The 23,191-nt window shown below is 33.1% G+C and overlaps 2 protein-coding genes across 2 annotated transcripts in view; one reads left to right on the top strand and one right to left on the bottom strand.

Annotated features, from left to right (window-relative positions):
* The window catches only part of LOC136032822 (uncharacterized), a 38,742-nt gene extending 33,187 nt beyond the window's left edge, over positions 1 to 5,555 (top strand). The window contains exon 3 of the mRNA XM_065713228.1: positions 339 to 5,555. Coding sequence (XP_065569300.1) covers positions 339 to 763 — 425 coding nt within the window. The 3' untranslated portion in view covers positions 764 to 5,555. The remainder of the gene's footprint in view (positions 1 to 338) is intronic.
* Positions 5,556 to 7,077: 1,522 nt separating this feature from the next.
* The window catches only part of LOC136032553 (plasma membrane calcium-transporting ATPase 2-like), a 342,097-nt gene continuing 325,983 nt past the window's right edge, over positions 7,078 to 23,191 (bottom strand). Inside the window, exon 31 of the mRNA XM_065712822.1 lies at positions 7,078 to 12,314. Coding sequence (XP_065568894.1) covers positions 12,114 to 12,314 — 201 coding nt within the window. The 3' untranslated portion in view covers positions 7,078 to 12,113. The remainder of the gene's footprint in view (positions 12,315 to 23,191) is intronic.

Raw genomic sequence — 23,191 nt, 5'->3', positions numbered from 1 at the left:
TAACTTCATTAAAACAGAATGAAAGTTAGGTCATGTTTGGTTGGCAAAAAACATAGGTTGTTGCTCTTTAAATAAAGCATTTTTTGCAGATTCTGTTTTCTATGTTCTCAGTCTGCTAAAACGGCCTTGATAGACTGACTTGACTTTCGGATAATTCAAGTTTTAAAAATAAATCTAGATAACGTAAAAAATAATGAAAACATAGCCTCATTGTATTTCAAAATGGTATTGACGTGCTGCACCGCCCTCCCCACTCTTACCCCCCACACCTGTTTGTCTTAGAAGAATTATAGGTATTTTATTAGTCTTTATTTTAATTGTTTTTTTTTTATTTCTAGTCCTTTACCCTGGCAATGGACAGCTCTATACCGGAAAAGTTCAAAATTTATTCCAGCTTGATGTGAACAGAGTAGTTGATGTCTTTTGTGTCCCTGTCTACACCATGTTACTGGCGACTAATACATTATCACTTGACATTTTCTTCTTAGATGTGGAAGGGCCGGAACTAGAGATCCTGAAAACAATTCCGTTTGATAAAATTGACGTTGCCATTTTTGTAGTGGAGTACAATACTAATCCTGAGAAGTTGAAAAAGCTAAAAGCATTTTTTGAAGAGAAAGACTATATTCTGGATGACAATTCAAATATTGATACACTTTTTGTGAAAAAAGAGTACATGGAAAATATAACGGTTGATATATCAAAAACAGTATTTTATGAACAGGTGAAAAAGTGGTATGGTTTGAAACCACTAGTGGACTAGTCACATGAAGTGCATTTTTTATGCTTTACACCAGTGATGATTTTAATGCTCTCTTTTAAAAATATACCTAAAATTAAGGTTTTTGTAGCCTGCTATTGTAGGGTTTTTAACATTGATAATGAATTAAGGAATAAATTAATTTAAAAAGTTAAACTAAATTAAGTTTATATTAAAATCAAATAAATCGAAATTACCAGTAATTAAGTTACAACCAAATTTAACAATCAAAGTAAATTAAATTATGTTTAGTAATTATATTTAGTAGTCCAGTGAGGTCTACAAAAAAAAATATTCCTTTTAAAAATAGTGATATAAAATATTAAACTTAAAACATTTTTACTTTAAAACCATTATAGAAATGAAAATCAAATAGCTGCTGAACAAATTGACTGATTTGTTCAATCGCATATTTAATCGGCCGATTTGACCGACGACTACCTTTTCATAAGATTAGGAATAAAACATTTTGCCGGTCGGGAGTGGTAAAAAAATGGCTCACAAATTTATGAAATTTATGTGGCAAAAAACAAGCCGGTGAATTAAATAGAACAAGTTAAGATGGAATTTCTTGATAAGCATTTGATAAGTTTTGAAAATAAATTAGTAAATCTTTACAAGAAAACCTTTAACGCATCATCAGAGGTTTAATCTTAACCTCCATTCAATCTAACTTTACGTTTTAGCAACTGCATTTTTTAATATTAAGAACGAAACAATTTGTCGTGAAAAGTCTATAGGAGATAATACTCAAATGCTAAAAATGTCTAAAAAGGTCGAATGCTAAAAATGTCAAATGTCTTCGCGTTAGTCTTCAGCATGCTCAAAGCCACTAAAAATATTTATTTTGAACACGAATAAATATTTAAATAAGGTCAGGAATGGTTTCTGGAGTTGGGTTTTCTCCCTAGTTTTCGAGAAATTGCATGAAAGAAGCTATTTTGTCCAAAAATGAGACTAATTTTCAGGTCTTAATCCCTCTGACTTTTTTGAAATGGCTTATTTTACTTTAACTAATCCAGGGAAAAATTGCTTAAAACTGAGTTGCATATTATTTCGCTAACATTATGTCAAACAGTTCATGGTAACGAACTGTATTAAGGAGCGACCCGGCTCAATAGTAACCGAAACTCTAAAAAACGGAATTTTAATACCAATAGTTACATCAAAAGAATTGCATTTTAGTGCTGATTTTAAATATATAAGTTTCATCAAGTTTAGTATTACCCAACAAAATTTGCGAGCCAGTGAGAATTTGCCTAATTTTAGAAAATAGGGGGAAACACCCCTAAAAGTCATAGATTCTTAAGGAAAATCCCATTATCAGATTCAGTGTATCAGAGAATCCTACTGCAGAAGTTTCAAGCTCCTATCTATAAAAATGTTTAATTTTGTATTTTTTGCCAGAAGACAGAAAACGGATGCATGTTAATTTTTTTTTCCCAGGGGTGATCGTATCGACCCAGTGGTCCTAGAATGTCACGAGAGGGCTCATTCTAACGGAAATTAAAAGTTCTATACCCTCTTTTGTGACCAAAAAATTGGTGGGCCTTCCCCCCCTCCCAAGCTCATATTATTCCAAAGTCACCAGATCAAAATTCTGAGATAGCCATTTTATTTAGCATAGTCGAAAAATCTAATAACTATGTCTTTGGGGAAGACTTACTCTGCCACATTCCCCATGGGAGGGGCTGCAAGTTACAAACTTTTACCAGTGTTTACATATAGTAATGGTTATTGGGAAATGTACAGATGTTTTCAGGGGGATGTTTTGGTTGGGGGGAAGGGGCTTAGAGGTTATGTGGGAGGAGCTTTTCATGGAGGAATTTTTCATGGGGGAAGAGAATTTCCATGAAGGGGGCGCAGGATTTTCTAGCGTTGTCTAAAAAAAACAATGAAAAAATAAATGTGAGAATTTTTTCAACTGAAAGTAAGAAGCAGCATTAAAACTTAAAACGAACAGAAATTATTACGCATATGAGGGTCGAACCTCCATCTAATACCTCGCTCTTTACGCTAAAGTATTTTTAGTAATTTTAACTATTTATTCTATAGCCTTTGTGATTCAGGGGTCATTCTTAAGGAAGTGGGACAAAATTTAAGCTTTACTATAAAGAGCGGGGTATTGACGAGGGGGTGAACCTCCTCATATACGTAATAAGACATACGAATGTAGAAGTTCATTACGTAAGTTAATTCGTAAGTTGCGTATATTTTTTACTAATAAAAACGTTCTTAAAGAATTAAAAGTTCTATTTGCCTTTTTAAGTAACCAAAAAATTGGAGGGCAGCTTAGGCCTCCTTCCCCGCTCCTTTATTTCAAAATTGTCCGATCAAAAGTATGAGAAAGCCATTTAGCCAAAAACAAATTAATATTCAAATTTCGTTTTGATTATTCATGTGCGGAGAGCCAAAATCAAAACATGCACTAATTCAAAAACCTTCAGAAATTAAATAAAAAAACAATTTTTGTAATTGAAAGTAAGGAGCGACTTTAAAACATAAGGGGAACAGAAATTACTCCGTATATGAAAGGGGCTGTTCCCTCCTCAAAACCCCACTCTTTACGCTAAAGTTTTTACCGAGTTGAGGAGGACCCCTATCATACACGGAACAATTTCTATTTGTTTTAAGTTTTAATGTCGCTCCTTACTTTCGTTAAAAAAAACTTGTTTTTTATTTAATTCTTTAAGAATGACCCCTGAATCACAAAGGCCGTAGAATAAATAGTTGAAATTACTAAAAATACTTTAGCGTAAAGAGCAAGTAATTGGGGAGGAGACGAACCCCTTGTATACATGATTAAATAAAGAACATTTTTCATTGTATCCTATGTAACATAGTCACAGATTAGAATCAAGTCTGAAAATGTGTAAAATTTTATCATAAGAAAAGAAAAATAAACTTTCCCTCATGGGCTATTTGTGACACGTGTGCCACCCATATCGTGAGAATTCATCATACCAACAGGTCCCCTTCGTCTTCGGCCATACGGCTGCCGAGATGTAACCTGGGTCCTTTGTTTTCAACAGAGGTCAATCAACCTTGCTACCACAAGTCAAAGTTTAATAGGTTGTCATAAAATAACCGAACTTAAAATGAGGGAAGTGCAGAAGAAACGACTTGTATTTTTACAACTTCCCTCGGCGTTTTTAATGAAACAATCACCAAATTATATGATGCAGACGCGAAAGTAATAAAGTTGCCTTTTTATTGCTTACTTTATTATTTCCAAATTTTAAAACAATCGACATTGTAAAATAGCAATTAACCGTCTAAGCGGAATCGTTACTAATTTATTCAAAACCTAAAAAACGGATTTTGAAATTGCTCCTTTTGTACGAGGCAATAAAAATAGTCAAGCTACAACCTTTTAATAGCTATGCATTGAGGAAGCTTTGGGGCTTACATCCACTTCAAAACCTCAAGATTTCTGTTGTCCATTTAGTTTGCCTGTTTTCGCAGTTTTTGATTAGATTGTATGTCCACCCCTTCCAACTGCTCTAAAAAATAATTCAATGTAAAAAGTTCGAAGCAGGGGCGTCAAGTAGGTCCAAATTAGGGCAATAAAAAATGATGATGACGATACTGTAGGAATACAAATCTAGGTTTTCGATAAGATATCAAATGTTGTCAATTTTAAATAGGTATAGATTAAGAGAAAAAATTCAAACTGAGTCATTCTGATATGATCAATATAATTCGAAAATGAAAGACTAAGAATTTTTTATTGAGCTTTGAGGATGGACCATAAACACGTTCTATATATTTTGTTATTTTCCGTCCAGGGGTTACCTTCCATGCGCTATTGGTGCAGACTTTCTTTCCCTACTCAATCTTTTCTTTTCTAGAAGGGTCCTGAAATTAGCCTACATGACAGGTTTATACCTATTGAAATTTTGACAAAACAACATTTTACCTTAATTTTCAGTTACTAGTTGCTTTTTCGCTGCCTTTAGTTCTGAAAATGCTATTCCTGTTATTTAAGTAGAATTTTGAGCTATATCAATGTTTTTTTTTTCAAAATTTAGGAAATGTATTTGTATATCTTTAAAACCTTATAAAATGGGATTGAGCAAATTTATGAAGCTGAAAACAATTTTGTTGTACTTCAATTAGGCAGAAGATCTATTTTGCAAGGTTACACTTTTATAACACACATATTTTTAAAGGTCGTCAAAGGTCAATGCCCTCTAGAGGGAGAAGGAGTGGAGGTAGGTACTTCAAAATACCTTCCCGGGACATACTTTAGCCTGTAGACTCATTCCTGAAAGTTTCATTTTCCTAACCTAAACCCTTTCCGAGATAGCAAGAAGTCAATTAACTAGAATTTTACCAAGCTGTATATTGTGAGTCCTTCTGATGGCTCCTTACATTTTTACTATTTTTTATACCTATATTTTATACTATTTTATAACCAATTTTATGATTTGTGCGGCAGTGTTACAGCGCTATAAGAGCTATTTTCTATTTATTTGTATCCGAGTTTGACGGGCTGTGGAATAAATGATTTTGGGAGTGAATGCTGGTTAATTGAGCAGATGACTGAGAGGGACGCATGCGCGTTATGAAAGTTTCTTCGTTTAGGCATTAAACATAGGGAATCATGTTTGATGTGATAGCTTGTTATGCTTTTAAGAAAGTGAATTCTATTATGATTTTTAGTCAAAATGTTAGACCTTGTTATGTTTTTGTATAGTTTAAAGCTGTATTTTCTTCCTCAAGCTTTGTTTGTAGACTGTATTTTGTGTTGCTACGGCCCGCAGGCTTTTTGCAATAAATCTTGTCTATCTTATCTGTCATAACCGTCCAAAATATTAAGCTGACTTCACACAATTCTTAGACATTGCAAGAAACTGATAAGCTTAAAGTTGTACAACTTACTTATTTTGAAGATCATACCTTATTTTTCTAAAAGTTTGATTCCTATTCTTCATACCATGTTTCAACAATCTCAAAGAGGCTGTATAGAACATCCTGTACTTTATATATTTAGCCACTTTGAAATGTGGTTAATCATGGAAACAAATCTAAAATTGATATAGCCTATAATATCTCTTTAAAAAAATTATTTGTTATTTCAGTTTGTATTTTAAAATGTTGATTTTTGATGTTTTATATGAAAGATCTCATAAACTGATTTGAATAACTCTTTTGGACAATCCTATCATAACCATTTTGTTGTGAAAAAGATGAAGTTTCTGATTTGCCCCTCCACACTTAGGTTTTACCAAGACCGAGATTTAGATAGCGCTAATCTAGGCCAATCAGGATTTTTCATAGGATTTGTCAGTCAATAAAAAAAACCGTATGAAAAATCTGATTGGTTCAAATGACCGCCAGGTAAATCTCGATATTATTAAAAATTAACTCAAAATTTTACTGTGAGAAAGATGAAGTTTCTGATTTGCATCATCCTCAATTAGATTTTACTAAAAACGAGATTTAGCGAGCGCTAATGTAAGTCAATCAGAATTCTTCATAGGATTTGTCAGTGAACAAAAAAAAAAAAAAACGTATGAAAAATCTGATTGGTTCATAATTACCGCTAACTAAATCTTGGTTTTAGTAAAAAACTTATTGCTAATGGGCTGAAAGCTTATCTCTGGTGGGACTACATCAACAGTAAATTGAAAAATAATAAAAAACGAAGAAGAGGTGATTGAGACAGAAGAATATTTGTATTTCTTTTCTTTGTCTATCTCGTAACAGAACCATTAGCGGTTCTCGGTTTTTTAACCAAAGGATTACAAGGGATTAAATATAATTAAATACTGAAAAAAATAGGGAATCAACAACCTATAATGAACAACAATATATAACAGTGGAAGCTTAATTATAACTGGGTTTATCACACTTCTACATCTTACAGCGACTACAGCATCGTATATTGTGTGTTCACTATCAGATTTGTTTGAGAACAGGAAAGTTCGCAACCTGAATACCCAATGTATTCGATACTGTTAATGTCCAAAATCCGGTTAATTTTGACATTCACGGGTAAGGCCCGAAATTCCTTTTTCTCTATTTGGATTCAATTAGCTTTGCGAATCAGCTTTTTCAGTCTCATGTAAGCTTTGATGGTAAAAGTAGATTATAAATCTCAGAAAATGATTAAAAACCTAACCTAACCTGTCACCATCAAACCTTGCACAAAACTAAAAAGGTGACTGGCAACACTGACTAAATGCAAGGAGAAAAAAAAAAGAATTTTGGACATTCACCGGTGAACATCGACAATCATCAATTCCGGACATTCTAACATATATTTTAAGCGACTTTTTTGGTGAAAGAACCTAAACAAACAAGAAAAGAAATTCTTAGTCAATTTGACGATTTTTATTACAACAATTCTAGGGAGTTTAGGGATATTAAAACAAAGGAAGAAACGAGTGAACCTGAACCGAATAGGAAACAAAGGGAAAGAAAAAACTGAATAAATTGCACACTGTGTAGTTAATTGCAGGAAATCCACGGCTAGTAATGAGTAATAGTTAATTGTTTTTCAATATATGTCAATAAACGATGATATTACAATATGTCGTGGAAATGGACAAACCTGTTAAAATATAAATACCCTTAAGGTAAATCTCATGAAGTTCATAGTATCCTGAAGAACACTTTCCTGTCGAGCATTTTCCCCTCCTCGAAAGCATATTTTGCGGTACTTCAAAATTAACTGTAGATTGTAATTTCCAATTATGCCAATGTACGTTTTTTCCTAAATGCAAGTTTTGAGGATTTAATATTTATTCTTTTTCAATCCTTGCCAAGCCATTTTCCTACATTGTAACATGAGGGGTGTATAGAAGCAGTTATTGGTGACTGAATCTAACAAAAAAAAAAAAAAAGAAAAATGTATAATACAAAAATCTAAAATTTAAACCAAAATTTAGTCTATCATATAAAAAGGGTCATATTTGATCAAATTACAAAATGTATGGAGTGTATGTAAATAAAGGCTAATTTGAATGAAATGGTGTATTTAAATGCTAAGGTTTTGATTACATGAATCCACAAAATAAAAAGACAAATTTATCACATCAATAGCCGTGAAATAGCCTACAATTGCTACAAAAAAAAATTAAAATGCATATTAAGTATTCTTTTTAATTCATTTTTCTACAACTGTAATAAACTGGAAACAACTAGAAAACTCGTAACAATACAGTCATATCTCAGATTCAAACCAGTATATTTAACCCAGCACCTTCTCCTTCGCCGTAAATCCGAAAACGCTCTCCTAAATATTTGATTTTCAAAAACACAAAGGCTAGTTGGACCCACCCCCCTCCAAAGTAGAATACTAGCGACATACCAGATTTCAGCATAAAATAAAAAGTTAAAAAAGAGCGTTTTTGGCATAGTGAAATAAGCACTATCCTAAACACAAGGATTATATTACAAGGGAACAACAGTTTATTAGAGGGCCTTCTCTGTGATAATACCAAAATGAAAGAAAAAATTCGGTTCTTAATTTAAATTCTACAACAAACTGGATTTAAAGAAACATTTCTACAAAATTTTCAAAATCGCAACTCTCTTGCAGATTAGAACAATCAACAGAGGATTCTACTTTTGACACGATTTCTTTTCTTTTCTTCTTCTTTGCGTTTCTTTTTCTCCTTCTTTCATTCACCTCCCGTTGCCTTTTTGCTGCAATCCCACATTCTTACAGAAACTGGCCCTATATTCTAAGTATGTTCCTGAACTCAATCATATACAGCATCAATAATTTGAGGGGCTAAATTTACTGTTATGTACCATTTTACACTGAATATAATAACAGTTAATGATAATTGAGTTCTGGAATACACCTTCAATGGATTTTTATACGAGTAATTATTTTTATTTCAGATTAGAATAGAACACACATTGCATACTGAGCTTCAAGGGGGGATTTCAAGATATCAGATCTGTTTGAGCTTTTTTGGCTATTATGCTTGAAGGCTGCTACATCGCTATTTTTTTGGCTATTTTTTCTATATTTTTTTGGCTATTATGCTTGAAGGCCGCTACATCGCTTGAGTTGTTCAGATGGATAATTATGCAAAAAATGAAAATGTAACTAGCCATAGATTAGGGGAGAGGACAAGGTGCCGTCAAAAAACATTGCCAGAGGGGGAGAAATTTCTAGGGAAAGGGATTATTTTCCGACAAATAGGCGTAATCGTTACAAATCAAAGTATCTTAAACGTGTCAACCGGTAGTAATATCTTTGTTAAAATGAAAATAATTTGGTTTATAAATAGAACGAAAGAAAAAAAGGGGGTAAATACGAAGGGATCTAGGATTCCAGTTTTTCTTCCCCTTTCTTAGGACCCATTACCCTTCTAATGGTGAATTCTATGAGGAGAGATCAAGCGCTTCGAATGCAGAACCTTTAAGACCCTAATATCCGTTTATTTTACATGTTTTAAATATTTTTTTCGCCCTGTTTTCTTTTAGGATTTCTGAGATGGTTCCTAGCGGAAATTTCCCCTTGTCTACGGGTATGAGTTTACACACACACAAAAAAGGCGATTCACTCTTAGGTTCTAATCGAAAATTAGTTTGTATTACCAGTCACTTGTACTTATAAAACTAGAAGACTATGCTAGTAACAATTTCATGATGGATGCACCGGTATCCGCAGCTTAGTAAGGAATTACGCTTCAAAAACCTATAACAACAGCGAACAGAGTTCTTAAATCTCCTACGTAGCCATCAGCTCCCACATTGGCAGATATCAGTTACGTTCAAGTACTTAGGACAATTTTGTACTTCCTTCTCCGAACTTACCAGGAACTTTTGAGAAAACCCATTTAACTCATCTTACACTAGCATGCCTGAAATCGAGTTATTATTAAAACCGGATAACTTATTGGCAATTCTTCTAAAGCCTCACACTATATCCCACACTTAAAGCCAATGAAAATATTTAAAATCAGATCATCTGTCATCGCAAATTATATTTTCTTGTCCGTCAAATTCTTCTTAAAGTGGTGATAGAAAGAAACAAGCATCCCAGATCACATGGCAGGGGTGAGGGGCAGAAGTTTCTTAGAGGGGATACCTAAACTAGCAAACCAAAATTTTGGTTATGTATATTATTAATTTTCAAGATGGCATGCACCACCGACGGTATATCCCGAAATTATCCGAAAAATCCAAATCATAAAAATAATATAAAATTAGTGATTTTATTCATAAATAATGGGGCGAATTCTATTGCAGTTGCCTCCATCTGCGCAGGAGGCATATCTTAAATAAAAGCATTCACGGCTTAAATAAAAGCATTGACACGGCTTAAATAAAAGCATTCAATTTCTATTTAGTGGACGATTTTTCTAGCAAAGCAGTGCATTCGAATACCAATGCCATCTAGGTTTACAAAGAAAATGTTGAATTTAATTATAAAAACCCAAATTAAATGTTGGGCGGTGATATTTTTTTTTAATCTCATTTGTTTTTGCTTCCCATTGGGCCAAAAAATTGCCAAAATGGCACAGTATGCATATATGTGTTAATTTTTAATCTAGCCTAAATTCTCGAAAAGTGGTGAGAGAAGGATTTAAAACACCTCAAGTGAAGAAGCAACTTTAATAAAATCATTTAATTTTCATTCACATTTTCAACAACACAACTCATCCTAATAAAGGAGCATTTTAGTAACAAACTCCAAGGGATATTTGTCCTTAACCACCCTTGGGATATAAACAATACAAAACAATTGTTGTAACACCAAAGTACAAGGGAAAAGAACGCTGGAAGCGACACATCCCAGTCAGCGCAAATCTAAAATACTGTTATCACTTTTTCATTCACACTCATACTGTTGTCATGATGTCCTTATACAAACGAGGGATCGAGCAAGAAGAGAGAATTAGCGGGTGAGTCCCCCCATTTCGTCAAAACTATCAATAATTACAAAATATTCAGATAATTATTATTAATATGACTTCGCGTTAATGAAACGAAGATCATATACTTCTCTTCAAAGTAATATTGATTTGTAAGGTTTTACAAGTAAAAATGTACCTCAATGTGGTCTTCCACGTTAGTCCCCAGTCAAAAGAGCCCCCCCCCCCCAAAAAAAAAGAAGAAAAATCAGAATTTTATTCACTTAGAGATATTTTTACATGACAATGTAAGAGAGAGGGGGTGGGGAAAATGTATTTTTCAAAATCTAATGGTGAGGGGGGGGGGGGTTCAAATTTGTCATTTTCTAATGAAAATACAAAAAATGCATTTTTCAATGAAAATACCCCCCAAAAAGTTGTTTTTCAAATACGTATGGGGAAGAGGCGCATGTCACCTCCCCAATAACGCCACTACTTTCTATATATTTTTCCTGAATATTAAAAGAAATTTTAAGTGAAAACGGACAAAGACCTGGGCGATATTCTATTTAGTCTCTAAATATCCATGTACTATAAAATCAATCTAAAACCTAATCAATAGTTATAAAAAAAGTTAGTATCTTTATTTTTCAGGTTTCGAGAAAAACGCAAAATAGCGATTTTTTTCATTTTTGAAACAAGAGAAATAGATTAAGATACAAAATTACATGAATACGTTTCCCAGAATTCAGTTTAATCCTATCTTTGCCATTCATTGTCTGCTGGACATGGGTATTAGGTTTCGGCTTTGGAAAACCAGGGAAGTCTGTTTTTACACCCTGTAGATACAAGGTCGTATCTAAGAAAGCGCAGCATATAGAAAAATTCTGACTCCGCCATTTAACTCTCAGTGTTTAGGCAAGGTTCATTCTTAATTCAAAATCGAATTTTTATGAAGATATTTGGTTTTGGCAGAAGACAGCCGATATATACTTAAATTTAGACTTTCAAATTCTTCTGGTGGTTTAATTTCTGAGATCGTTCGAACATATGCATATCCTAACCGATCGCTAGATACCCATGAATTGAGCAACTTTTTGTACAATTTATTTCAAAAGAAAAGGTATATTTTTGAAAGGGAGTGGAGGAGACGGGGAGTGACAGGTGATGTGTGCTTCATAATCATTTCTTTGATCTACATATAGGCAGGAATTAACAATCACTTCTTCACATATAAATCTAACAAGAAAAAGAAATAACTGCATACTGGAGATAAAGCTTAGTCCCCCAAAAAAATAAAAACCAACCCCACAGTTTGATGCAGAGCAAGGGCGCTTACAGTATGTAACTACTTGTCCACTTAAACAATCGTATTGCTTTTGTTAAACTTAAATTTCATATACAGAGTAAAGCACCGAATAATAACTAACAGTCTAAAAACAGTTGATAATACTCCATTTTCATTCACTGAAGAAAAAACACATTAGGAACAGCACTTTCACTAGAAAACAGTTTGCGGCGCCGGGACACATTTAAACGGCAGTTTCAGTGTGACTCCTTGATGGCAGGATCTCTGGCAGTGGATCAGCATCGGCGTATTCAATCGATGATTGTGATGGGAGACGTTTAGACGCCTGCCGCAGGAAATGAGCAGCAACGGCCGGATTTTTCTGAGCCGCGAGTTCAAGATACGCCGAGTCTCCACCGCTCCGGAAAGCATTAACGACACGAATCTAATGAGGTAAAAATTGCGAGAATTAGCCAAGGGTCATGTGGAAACAAAGCCCACATTTTTAAGCAAGCAATCTTTGACAATATTAGAGCCTCAATACAAAAGCAATTAGGTCCAAAAGTAGCTAGCATTCGATAACATATTGAAAGAGCGGGACTGTTAAAAAAAGAAAGAAAAAGCTCTGTAAATTCCTATAAAATTTTAAACTTTTAATTAACATACGTTTTAGTTTTAAGTAATTAAAACACATAGTTGAAAGACGAGAAGGGAGAAAGAAGAAAGAAAGAATGAGAGAGAGAAAGAAAGAGCGAGAGGAGAAAAACGAAGGAGGGGGAGAGGGGATTTATGAAAATAAAAGTTACCAGGGGTGCCAAGCCCCTGAATGTGACTTGGGAGATAGGAATTTTTTTTTTGCAAAGAAGATAAAAAAAAATTCTCAAAATCTAGGTGAGAGGCAACTTTATTTTTAATCAAAATGAATACACCGAAAAAGGTAATCTTCAAAATCTGGGTGGGGAATGCCCTTCCCCCTTTGACAGGCACCTCAGAAAATTCCAAGATAAAATTCTGGTGTTTATATTTTTTATAGTGCTTGCAACCATTTTACTTGCCAAATGACCGAAATTCTCTTCCGATTTTCCGTTACAATTTGGAATATGAAAACTAGGTTATTAGTCTACGGTCATAATTGGTTATACCCATTTTAAATAAATATAAAATTAAATAAAGCCAGACAAAAGCTATTTTAGACTTTTCATTTCCATTTAATTGGTATATTGCAAGAAACAGAGAAGAAAACTACGAATTAATCATACAAAAAGGTTTACCTGAAAAGTTTACCTAAGACGGTCTAAAAATACTACCGAACACCACCCACATATACCAAATTATATATATAAGTTAGGTAAACAATTTGAGATAACCTTTTTTAGGATATAAATCAGAATAGAATATAAGTGCCAAGGACATCATAAGAAAAAAAATAGCATTTATAGCTAAAAATCACGATTTTCAAGGATTTTATTCTTCTTCAAATCATGAAGTTTTTAGAGCAGTACAATACTTTCGTCAGGACTACCACGTTGGACCTTAAAACAAACAAACAAAATTAAGTTAGATTTTACAATAATTTTTGTCTTTAGATATTCAAAAACTAATAATATATTCGTTGTCGAAGACAACTACACCTTCAAAGCAGGGCTACACCAGCCTTCTTAAGCTGCTTGTTTTCAGCTTATTTTACTTTGCTGGTTCTCCGCCCACTTTCTTATATATATATATATATATATATATATATATATATATATATATATATATATATATATATATATCAGTCAGATTTCATTTTCACTGTCCTTGGTACTTGAAGGAGACTAATTTTTTTAAGTTGTTAAATATAGACCCTCCCATCAGGGATCATCAAACCTTTTAAATTCTCATGCATAATTCATTGCAACAACGTAAGTCGTTTCAAAAGGACATTTAAAGTTAAAAGACCGCAAAGCCTCCATTTTGCTGTACAAAGGAATTTTTAGTATATCTTCGGTCACACCTTAAATTTCATGAATACGTAATAAGGTATTAAGAGAGCTAACTGCTTTTGGGATAATGAACCTGAAAATATGGGTTAGTCAAAATGGAAATCAACATGTAACAATAGGTAACAAAGAACTATTGTAGGACAAATAACGGTACACGACCATAAACATAAATACCAATTCAAAACGATGACCCATAAGAAAAAAGCTGATGCATGCCTATGAGCAGGTACGTGCGTAGGAATTACTTCAAGGGGGGAGGGCAAATTAAAAGCGCGCAAAAATAGAAAAATTTAACAGAAAACATATGAATTCATAGAGACATAGCATAAATCCTTAAATTCTGGGAGGAGGCATGGAGTGGGAAATAACGCCACCCCGTATACGTGCCAACTAATATGCGTAAGAGGGTTGTCCGGCACATTCAGCCTTCCCATAATTAAGTAAACATCGCCTTTGCTGAATCGGACAATCAAATAATATACACAAACTTAAGCAAAAAGTATAGCAATACTAAACCTTTTGAATTGAGAAATTATTAGGAATTCATAAGATTACCAGCTCCCCCCTCTTATAGCAGTTGAGTGTATTTTAAATTCTATTGAATTGGATCAAGTAATGCTAACCCGCCAGAGCCTCAACCACGATTTAATACAACACCTTAATTATCAAATTAAACTGTCAAGCCTATTGACAGTGATATTTTACTAATATCCACATTCAGCTAGTACTAATTTTAGTTAATCAAAATTTTTCGTACATTTTTTTTTTTACCCAATCTGAACATTTTATGAAAGATGTGATTGTCTGAATTATCGCTGGGCATTGGTAAAATTTTAGTGTGAATGGGCGCCTAGTAAAAAACAGTATTTTCAAAATATTCCTTAAGAACTTACGAGTATAATTCGTTGTGATCGCTTTTCATTACTATTATTACAAGATCCGTGGTGCCAGTAATCAGGCATGTGCGAAAGGAAGGGAGGATCACCTGTTTTCGAGGGGTCTTGACCAAAATCGTATCTTCTTCAAAAAAATACTCATGGTTACATATCCGCTAGTACTAGCGATGCCATGCCGGTAACGCTGGTAATTATTTGTCTTTCGGCCAGCCCATTTTTTCAAAAGCACCAGCAGTTACGGAGTTTTGGGCGCTATTTAAAAAATTTCAAGCAGATAGAATTTGAATAAAAAAAAATTCTGTAATAATAGTAATACCGAAAAAATGTATTTTTAAAATCTAGGAGAGAAAAAATATGGAGGCAAGATCCCTACCCCCGCGGACGCCCCTGTTTCTGATTCTGCCGAGTAATACTACATGGTGATGATTGTTACTTTTCCTAGCCAAAGCCTTGAGTATCCTCACTTATCTTGACCTTGAATATGATCTAGAGTATCGTCGCTTCCTCATACATTAGGGAAATTCATTAAGAATCCTCAAACGAGTTAATAGGCTTAAAATCCTTCACACACAAACTCTTTTAGGGAAAAAATGACAAAAATAAATAAATAAATGAACAACCTAATTACAAAGAAGAAAATATTCACAAACTAAACCTGTGTGTGAGAGAGAAAGAGCTAAATATAACATGCAAAGCGAAGTTAGGCTTAAACCTCAAGAGGACAAAAAGCGGAAGAATAGATTAACACCTTCTCCAATCTATTATTATTGATATTTTTTCACTCTATGGCGTTATGTCAAATGGACCTAAGTTTTTACCTAAGGTAAGCAATTAAATATCAATCAAATTGATTAACAATTAAACGAACAATTAAAACTATCTTTGCAGGCACATAACTTTTAATAGTTCGAAGAAAGCCATTGAGCTATTCAGAATTTTCCAGAAATATTCAGAAATTTGCTCAAATATCATTTTCTGAAAAGCCCTGAAAGTTTAATTCAAGAAGTTCAACTACTTTTTTTAATATGCTGAAGAAAGTCGTGTCCGAAAAGCGACTGTCTACGCTTATTTAAAAATTAACAAGCTGAATAGCCCACTCCTAGAATATTTTTTCACGACATAACATTTAGCGAAATAATATGTAATTTAGTTTTAAACAATCTTTCCCCTGGATTAGTTTAAGTAAAACATGCCATTTCAAAAAATCCAAGGGATTATGACCTGAAAATTAGCATCATTTTTGGACAAAACAACATCTTTCATACAATTTCTCGACGACTAGGGGAAAAACCCCACCCCAGAAACCATTCCTGACCTGAATAAATATTTATTCATGTTCAACATAGATAATTTTAGGGGCTTTGAGTATGCTGACGACTATCACGAAGACATTTGACATTTTTAACATTTGATATTTTTAGATGTTTTTGACATCTGAATATTATCTGCTATAGACTTTTCAGAACAAACTGTTTCATTCTTAATATTAAAAAAGGCAGTTGTTAAAACGTAATGTTAGAATTTTTTTTTATATTGAATGGAGATTAAGATTAAAGCTCTGATGATACGTTAAAGGTTTTCTTGGAAAGATTACCAATCTTTTGGTAATTCCAATCAATTTATTTCCAAAACTTATCAACTGTTCATCCAGAAATTACATTTTAACTTATTCTACTCAATTCACCGTCTTCTTTTTTTGTCACGTAAATTTCTTAAATTTGTTAGCCATTTTTTGACCACTTCCGAACGGCCAACTCTTTTATTCCTAATGTTAAAAAAATAGTCGTCGGTTAAATCGGCCGATTAAATGTGCCGATTGAACAGATCGACCGATTTGTTCAGCAGCTATTTGATTTTCATTTCGAATATGATTTTACCATTACCATTGCTATTAGGAATATATTTTTTTTTTTTTTGCAGATCTTAATGGACTACACAAGAACCTTCGGTCGGAGTCGAACCCAGAACCCTCTACTAACTAGTCAAGCAACTCTGACCAATAAGCTTAAACTGCCTACCGACAAATTACCCATAGAAAATTATAATACAAATGTAGCTTTGACGCTCATAAACTAAAATAAATTGAACTAACAGTTAAGTTACATAATAATAACAATTATATAGTTATATAATAATAACAATTATAACTTACATAATAATTGAAAACTATACCACCAATATTGCAATAAAATAAACATAGAAGCTATCTAGCGATGATGAAAAATAAGTTGGCTGTTTTATACTGAAAACCTGCGTTACACATCTTGTGCAAGGCTTAGTCATGCTGACCTAGCGTGCAGTGCTGGTTTTCATTGCAAATCTGTATGTAGTTTTCTTTTGTCGCAAAATATTTCTGAGAATTGAATTCACTCCAATTTATTTATAGTGGCAAACCCCATAGGTCACTTTCAGTAAACGGCGTTGACCAGGGCTACCACCTGGAAGGAAAATCACTCAATTTTAATAATTTTTGGTTGATATAGTGATTTTCTTCCATAACCTAGTGATTTATGTACTGATTTAGTATTTTTTTAAGGCTTTACAAAAAACATTAGAAATAGTGATAAATTACTAGGGATGGCAACCCTGGCGTTGACGTAAAATCCTCGATGGTGTCTACGCCACCCAATGCAGCAACTGTTGGCGAAATCTTCATCGATATCTCGTCTTAGAGATATCGTAAGTAGATTGGATATTTTGATAGACAGGATATTAAAGTGGAAAGTCACATCGTTAGGTCACTTTAAGCGTCAGCCAAAGCCAAAAGGGCATATCTAAATCTTGATCGTTATTCAAGTTAAAAAGCAGTTTATGAAGACAAAAGTTTCAAATAAATTAGCCCTTGATATTTCCCTATATTTGTAGAATTCTGAAAACCAGCGCTTTACTGGAAACACAAGACCGACGCAACAAAATAGGATAAAGAGCAGAAAAGTCCTAAATACTTTATAGGAAATAAAAGACTGATTTTTAAGTCTCTCAATAGTCTTTCAGCTGCCATAAAATCAGTACTCCACAATTCTAATTCTCTAAATAAATTAAAGGAAGCTCATTTCTCAGTAGAGACTGCAAAGCAAAATTTTTGTTAATTTTAAGTTTCAATTTCTCTCTTTGCTTTCATCAGAAAAACTTGATTTTCTGAACTTCATTTTTGCTCGTTTTTAGGTTCTTAAAACCTGTACTATGAACCTTACTAAAAGATCTTCGTCCAAATTAAAAGCGGAAATTATAGAAGTCAACATGAAATTTTGTTAAAATAAGGAATTTAAATATAGGCTTTACTTTGCATTTATCTTAAACTTTCCCTTAAAAAATCAACAATTTTGTCACATCCAAGCGGTATATTATGCTAGGTATCCTTAAGGAGTTGTAGACAACAAAAATTCAGTTAACTGTGAAATATTGCTTTACATGAATTATGTACAGATTTTAGAAAACTGGAGGACATTAAAAGAATTTAAGATGTGTAGATAATGCAGTTTACCATTAATCGCGTTACAATTGCAGTTTTTCTGCCGCAATAATGCAAATAATTTTAACTTTTCATACGAAAATATAATTTCATTTTTTTGCTTCTTGGACTTGAAAATTTTAGGGGAACCGTTCATTAGAAATAGAAACTGCATAAACCATCATGGTAAAAACCCTAAAGAATCACAAACTCCAACCTTGAACAAAGAAAATCACTTATTGGAAATGGAAAGCATTGAAATGCCCTTTTTCTTATTCTTCTTCTTTTCACCACTAGGAGGGGTGGAGGGTGTACTGGAAACTGGACACATATTTATATATAAAAAAAACCTTATAGACGAATTGAGCCTGAGTCACTGCGACCATAACGGAGAGTCTTAATCAGTAGACTATAACGGCCTATTTAAAAGCGTTCGTTTTCTACTTTTTGTTGTTCCCAATCACTCGTTTAATACGGACAAGAAAATTATGACAATAACATAGTCAATATCATTGATTTGAGCCTTTAAGCATCTTTCTATGATGATGAAGTAGCCTACCAGTTCTGAGAGTCAGCAGATGCTTTATGAAAATTATAAAGGCGGCTGGGAGGGAGAGTATACAGGAAGGTGATGATTAACTTAAGGTTTAGGGTTTTCGACCACGGAGATTACAAGTACTCTTTTCATAATTCAAAGCCAGTCCATCCAGAAGTGACACCTGAAGTGCCACATGGCGCTTTAGGATGCTGTTATTAAGTCTGATTTTTAAAAAGCACGTATATATATATAAATTAGTTTTCAAACGAGCCCTTAAACAGATCTCTATGATGTTCCGGCACCACACTTGCGGCGAAGAAAAAAAGGAAATACATTAATGCTTTCCATGCAAAAAGGAAAAGGACAACTTTTCTCACTGTTCAAGGTGGGAAACTGCAATTTTGCTATGTGAGGTTTTCGACTTTGACAATCCTAATAGTTCAACAGTTCGTCTAGATTTTCTATTTGTCTAGGCTAGAATATTTTTTCAGTCAGAAAGGTACTCAGGAGCGAAAACCCCCCAACCCATGCGCTCTTCCAAAATACTCAAAATTTTGCTATTACATCATTATTTCTTCGTCACTATTCTTACGTCATTTAATTACGTCATTTTTTTTATTGACTTCGCTCCACTTTGGTGTTTTCCAATTTTGCCACTCCTCTCAGAAATAAATTCCTGTGTACGTACCCTTTTTTAATTACGTCTTTTAGCAAAACAGCTGCCTTTGAAGCGATTAAGGGCTAAGCAAGCTCCCAGTTGCCAAGATAATCAAACCATGCACAGTCATTTAGAAATAGCAAGTAAAAGGAAAAAAGGAAAAAAGTAAACATGCAGAAAATGAAGTTCCATGAAACTAAACGTTCTACTAGTTATTTTTAAAACTCAAATTTGCGTAATTTTAATATTCTATAAAGACAATTTCAGCTGACGGTTATTTCATATTCTAAAAAAAATACAGTTAAACCATCAACCTTCCTTTAACCGTTTGTCAAAACCCAAGGAGGGCACACTACACTGCTGTGTGCACATCGAAGACACAGACACCAAAATCTTGGACAACCCCCAAAACGCAGGTTGTTTCTTAAAAATAGTAAAATTTTCTTAATCACTTTTTACTTTTACATTCACCGTATCAGGTTGGCCGCATGCTCGCAAAAAAATTCGAGAAACCCCTCAATTAGACGTTTCAACTATTTTTTTCTTTTACACAACATTAAGTTTGGCTATTGGCTCTAAATATGTTAAACACAGAAAGAAGTAAATAAAAATGAAAAGGCCAAAATGGCTGGAGGTAACACTAAGCTTTTCATGATGCCGTCCGATCCATGCAAACGATAGAATTTATAAAATACATGTCTTCAAGTTGGACATTTTACTCAATATTGTAAAATGTAGAACTTTGGAAACACTCAGCCTTTCATGATGCCTTATGCACGCAAACGTTAGAAAGGTTTAATATATATATATATATATATATATATATATATATATATATATATATATATATATATATATATATATATATATATATATATATATATATAGTTTGACTATTTACTCGTAAAAACATCCTAGAATGCAGAACATAGTAAAAAATTAAAGGGCACAACGTTGCTAGAATTTTGGAGGCGCTGAACACTCAGCCTTTCACGAAGCCGTACGATGCACGCAAACGTTAGAAAGATTTATGAAATATATATATTTTTTAAGTTTGATTATTCAGTCAAAATATACTAAAATGTAGAACGTGGTAGAAAAAATGAAAAAGCACAAAATGGCTGAAATTTCGGAGGCGCATTCGCTGAAACACTCAGCCTTTCATGATGCCGTACGATTCATGCAATAGTTAGGACGATTAATAAGATATATATCTTTTTAAACTATGGATTAATTAATTAATATAGATTAATTAATTAATGTTTCGCACCACATGCACCACATTAAAATTAGCTTACAGCTTGATCCGTGGTGTTCTTGCTGTAAGGAACTGGGATCAACCGTTCCTGTAATTCGCCCCCGATGACCTTGAGGGAAAGAAATCAAACAGGTTAGAGGGGATACACAACAAAGAAATCAAGGGGACATAGGTCACTGATGTACACCACCTCCATATTTAAATTATTCTAATCCATTTAAAAATGTTAAGAGCATACAAATTGAGTAACTTGTTTTATATCAAGTCTTCCTTCCAAAAAGCCGTTTTTTAAAATAATCAAGTAAAAAAAAAAAAAAAAAACTGACATTGAGAGGAAATAAATTATATGGTAGAAAATATAGCAGCAGAAATTTCTAATTGGTGTGTTTAACTTGTCTACGGATAAGGTTTGCTTGAACCACTCAGGGGCAATTTTGACCAAGTCCACAAAAAAGTGAAGAATGCTTCGTAATAAACATTTTTGTTTTCGAGAAGGTTATTTGAGTATTTTGACACTGAACGTAAAAACTTTAACAATTGGTTTTGACAAGACTGGCTTTTGAAAGTTTCGCATCTTGAAAATTTTCGCCAAATGACGCAAAAAGTGTAAAAAAAACGTTTTCCTTTTACTAATGTTATACCAATTGGGCAAATTCAATTCAATCTCTCATATACAGGTCATAATTAACTTTTAATTAACTGGACTCGTCTTGGGTTTATACATACCTGAAAACCGCCATTTCCTATTTTATTTATTTTATTTTTATTATCAAGTTTTTCGACAGTACTACCAGCGTTGTAATGTTCAACCGTGAAAACAGAAAAAAAACTAACTAAGTCAACTTAACGTTTTCAATTGGTAAAAATTCAAACATTAACAATCCCTTGATTCCTAAAAGCCACTGCACCTAAGTTGGTTAGTATAATCTATTTTACCTTTTTTGCTGATTATTCACCCATGTTTCCATTCTTTTAAATTTGATGCCCGCTACAACCAAAAACTACATAATTACCGATGGGGAAAAAAAACTAGAATTTAACGTTCATTGTCATGGGTGATTTACATTCTTATGTACACAGACTCAAGCTGTAACCCTCCCTTGGTTATTGCTAACCATAACTATAGTATAGCCATTTCTTGAGTTTGAAAATGCTCTTAAGTGCACTTTAGAATCAAATTGTTCGAATTGCCTCAGGCAAAAAAGTTATTTTGGGCGGAAAATCAGTTTTCGCCACGTGTTGTATTATTCCCTATTTTTGGAGACTATATTAGAACTGTCTAAATCTAAGAGTCAATAATACTACTCAACATCAGAACGCAAAAAATAGGAAAAGTGGACTTGGACAGACTGGATTCTAAAAGTTTGAAATAGGTACAAAACTGTATTTTTACTTTATGAAAAAAAAAATGTATGATACAATACCGAAAAAAGTTTAAATTTTTTTTATTATTCTGGAGCTTTTATATGAAATGGTTTGGCTTAAACTGTATAAAAATATTCCTACTTTTCTTTTAGGTATATTATCGTAGGTATATTACAGTTGACAGTTTTAACTTTTCTTATATGGTCTATATATATATGATAATAATTATTTGGACTTAATAAAAGATTTAAACTATTTTCAATAAAAGAATTTCAATAAAATATTTGAACAAGCCAGAAATTAGACTCTACTTACCAAACCTATCAAATAAAATTAATTTAATAATAAAACTTGTACTAAGCTTGAAATATAAGCGCAAAGTTGAAGTAAGTTCAAACGATGATGCCTAAATTATAGAGGATAAATTTTCGAGGATTTCAATTACTGAGGTCCTAAATTTTCGCTATTACAAAAAATAACAGATTGAATTCTGTTTTCCTGCAAAAAACTTGTCAAAAATTACAAAATGAGTACAAATAAGACGGAAGTGGGACAGATAAAACGGAAGAAACCTATTATGGTCCAATACAAACTGTATTCTTATCTAAAATATTCGAGGTCACTAGAAGATGGTATACATATGGTGAGTGCAAAGTTAAGTATAAAAAAGAGTCAAAAGCAGAAATCCAGCCCCAATCCACCACTTCATCTGAACCCATTTGACAGCATTTTCATTACTGTGAAAACCTCAAAAAGTTCATATTCGACTCAAAAATGGGTTTTCCACTCTTTAATAAATGATTTATATGATTAGATGGTACATTTAGCCCTTAAAAAATGTAGAAGTAATGATATATGTCAATGAAAAAAAAATTCTTTACCTTTTAATTTTAATTGTAGAACCGAGAGAATTAATTTATTTCCTTAAACGGAAAGATGTTTGTTTCATAATTCTGTAACACATAAACAAAACAAACAGTCAAACATCTAATTTATTCAAATCATCCACTAGCAGGAAAAGAACACGGTCGTATAACTAGAAATCAGTGTCAAGAAACGTTTCAAACCAAATTCACGCTAAATTTTAAAGCTGGGACGAAACACGCCTAGTTGAAAGCTAGAAATAAGTCCCAACACCAACCGACACATTAGAATATAAATTTTTTTTCCT

This window comes from Artemia franciscana, chromosome 11 (assembly GCF_032884065.1).
Source record: "Artemia franciscana chromosome 11, ASM3288406v1, whole genome shotgun sequence".
In the NCBI taxonomy this organism is placed as follows: domain Eukaryota; kingdom Metazoa; phylum Arthropoda; class Branchiopoda; order Anostraca; family Artemiidae; genus Artemia; species Artemia franciscana.
This window is presented reverse-complemented; position numbering and strand designations above follow the sequence as displayed.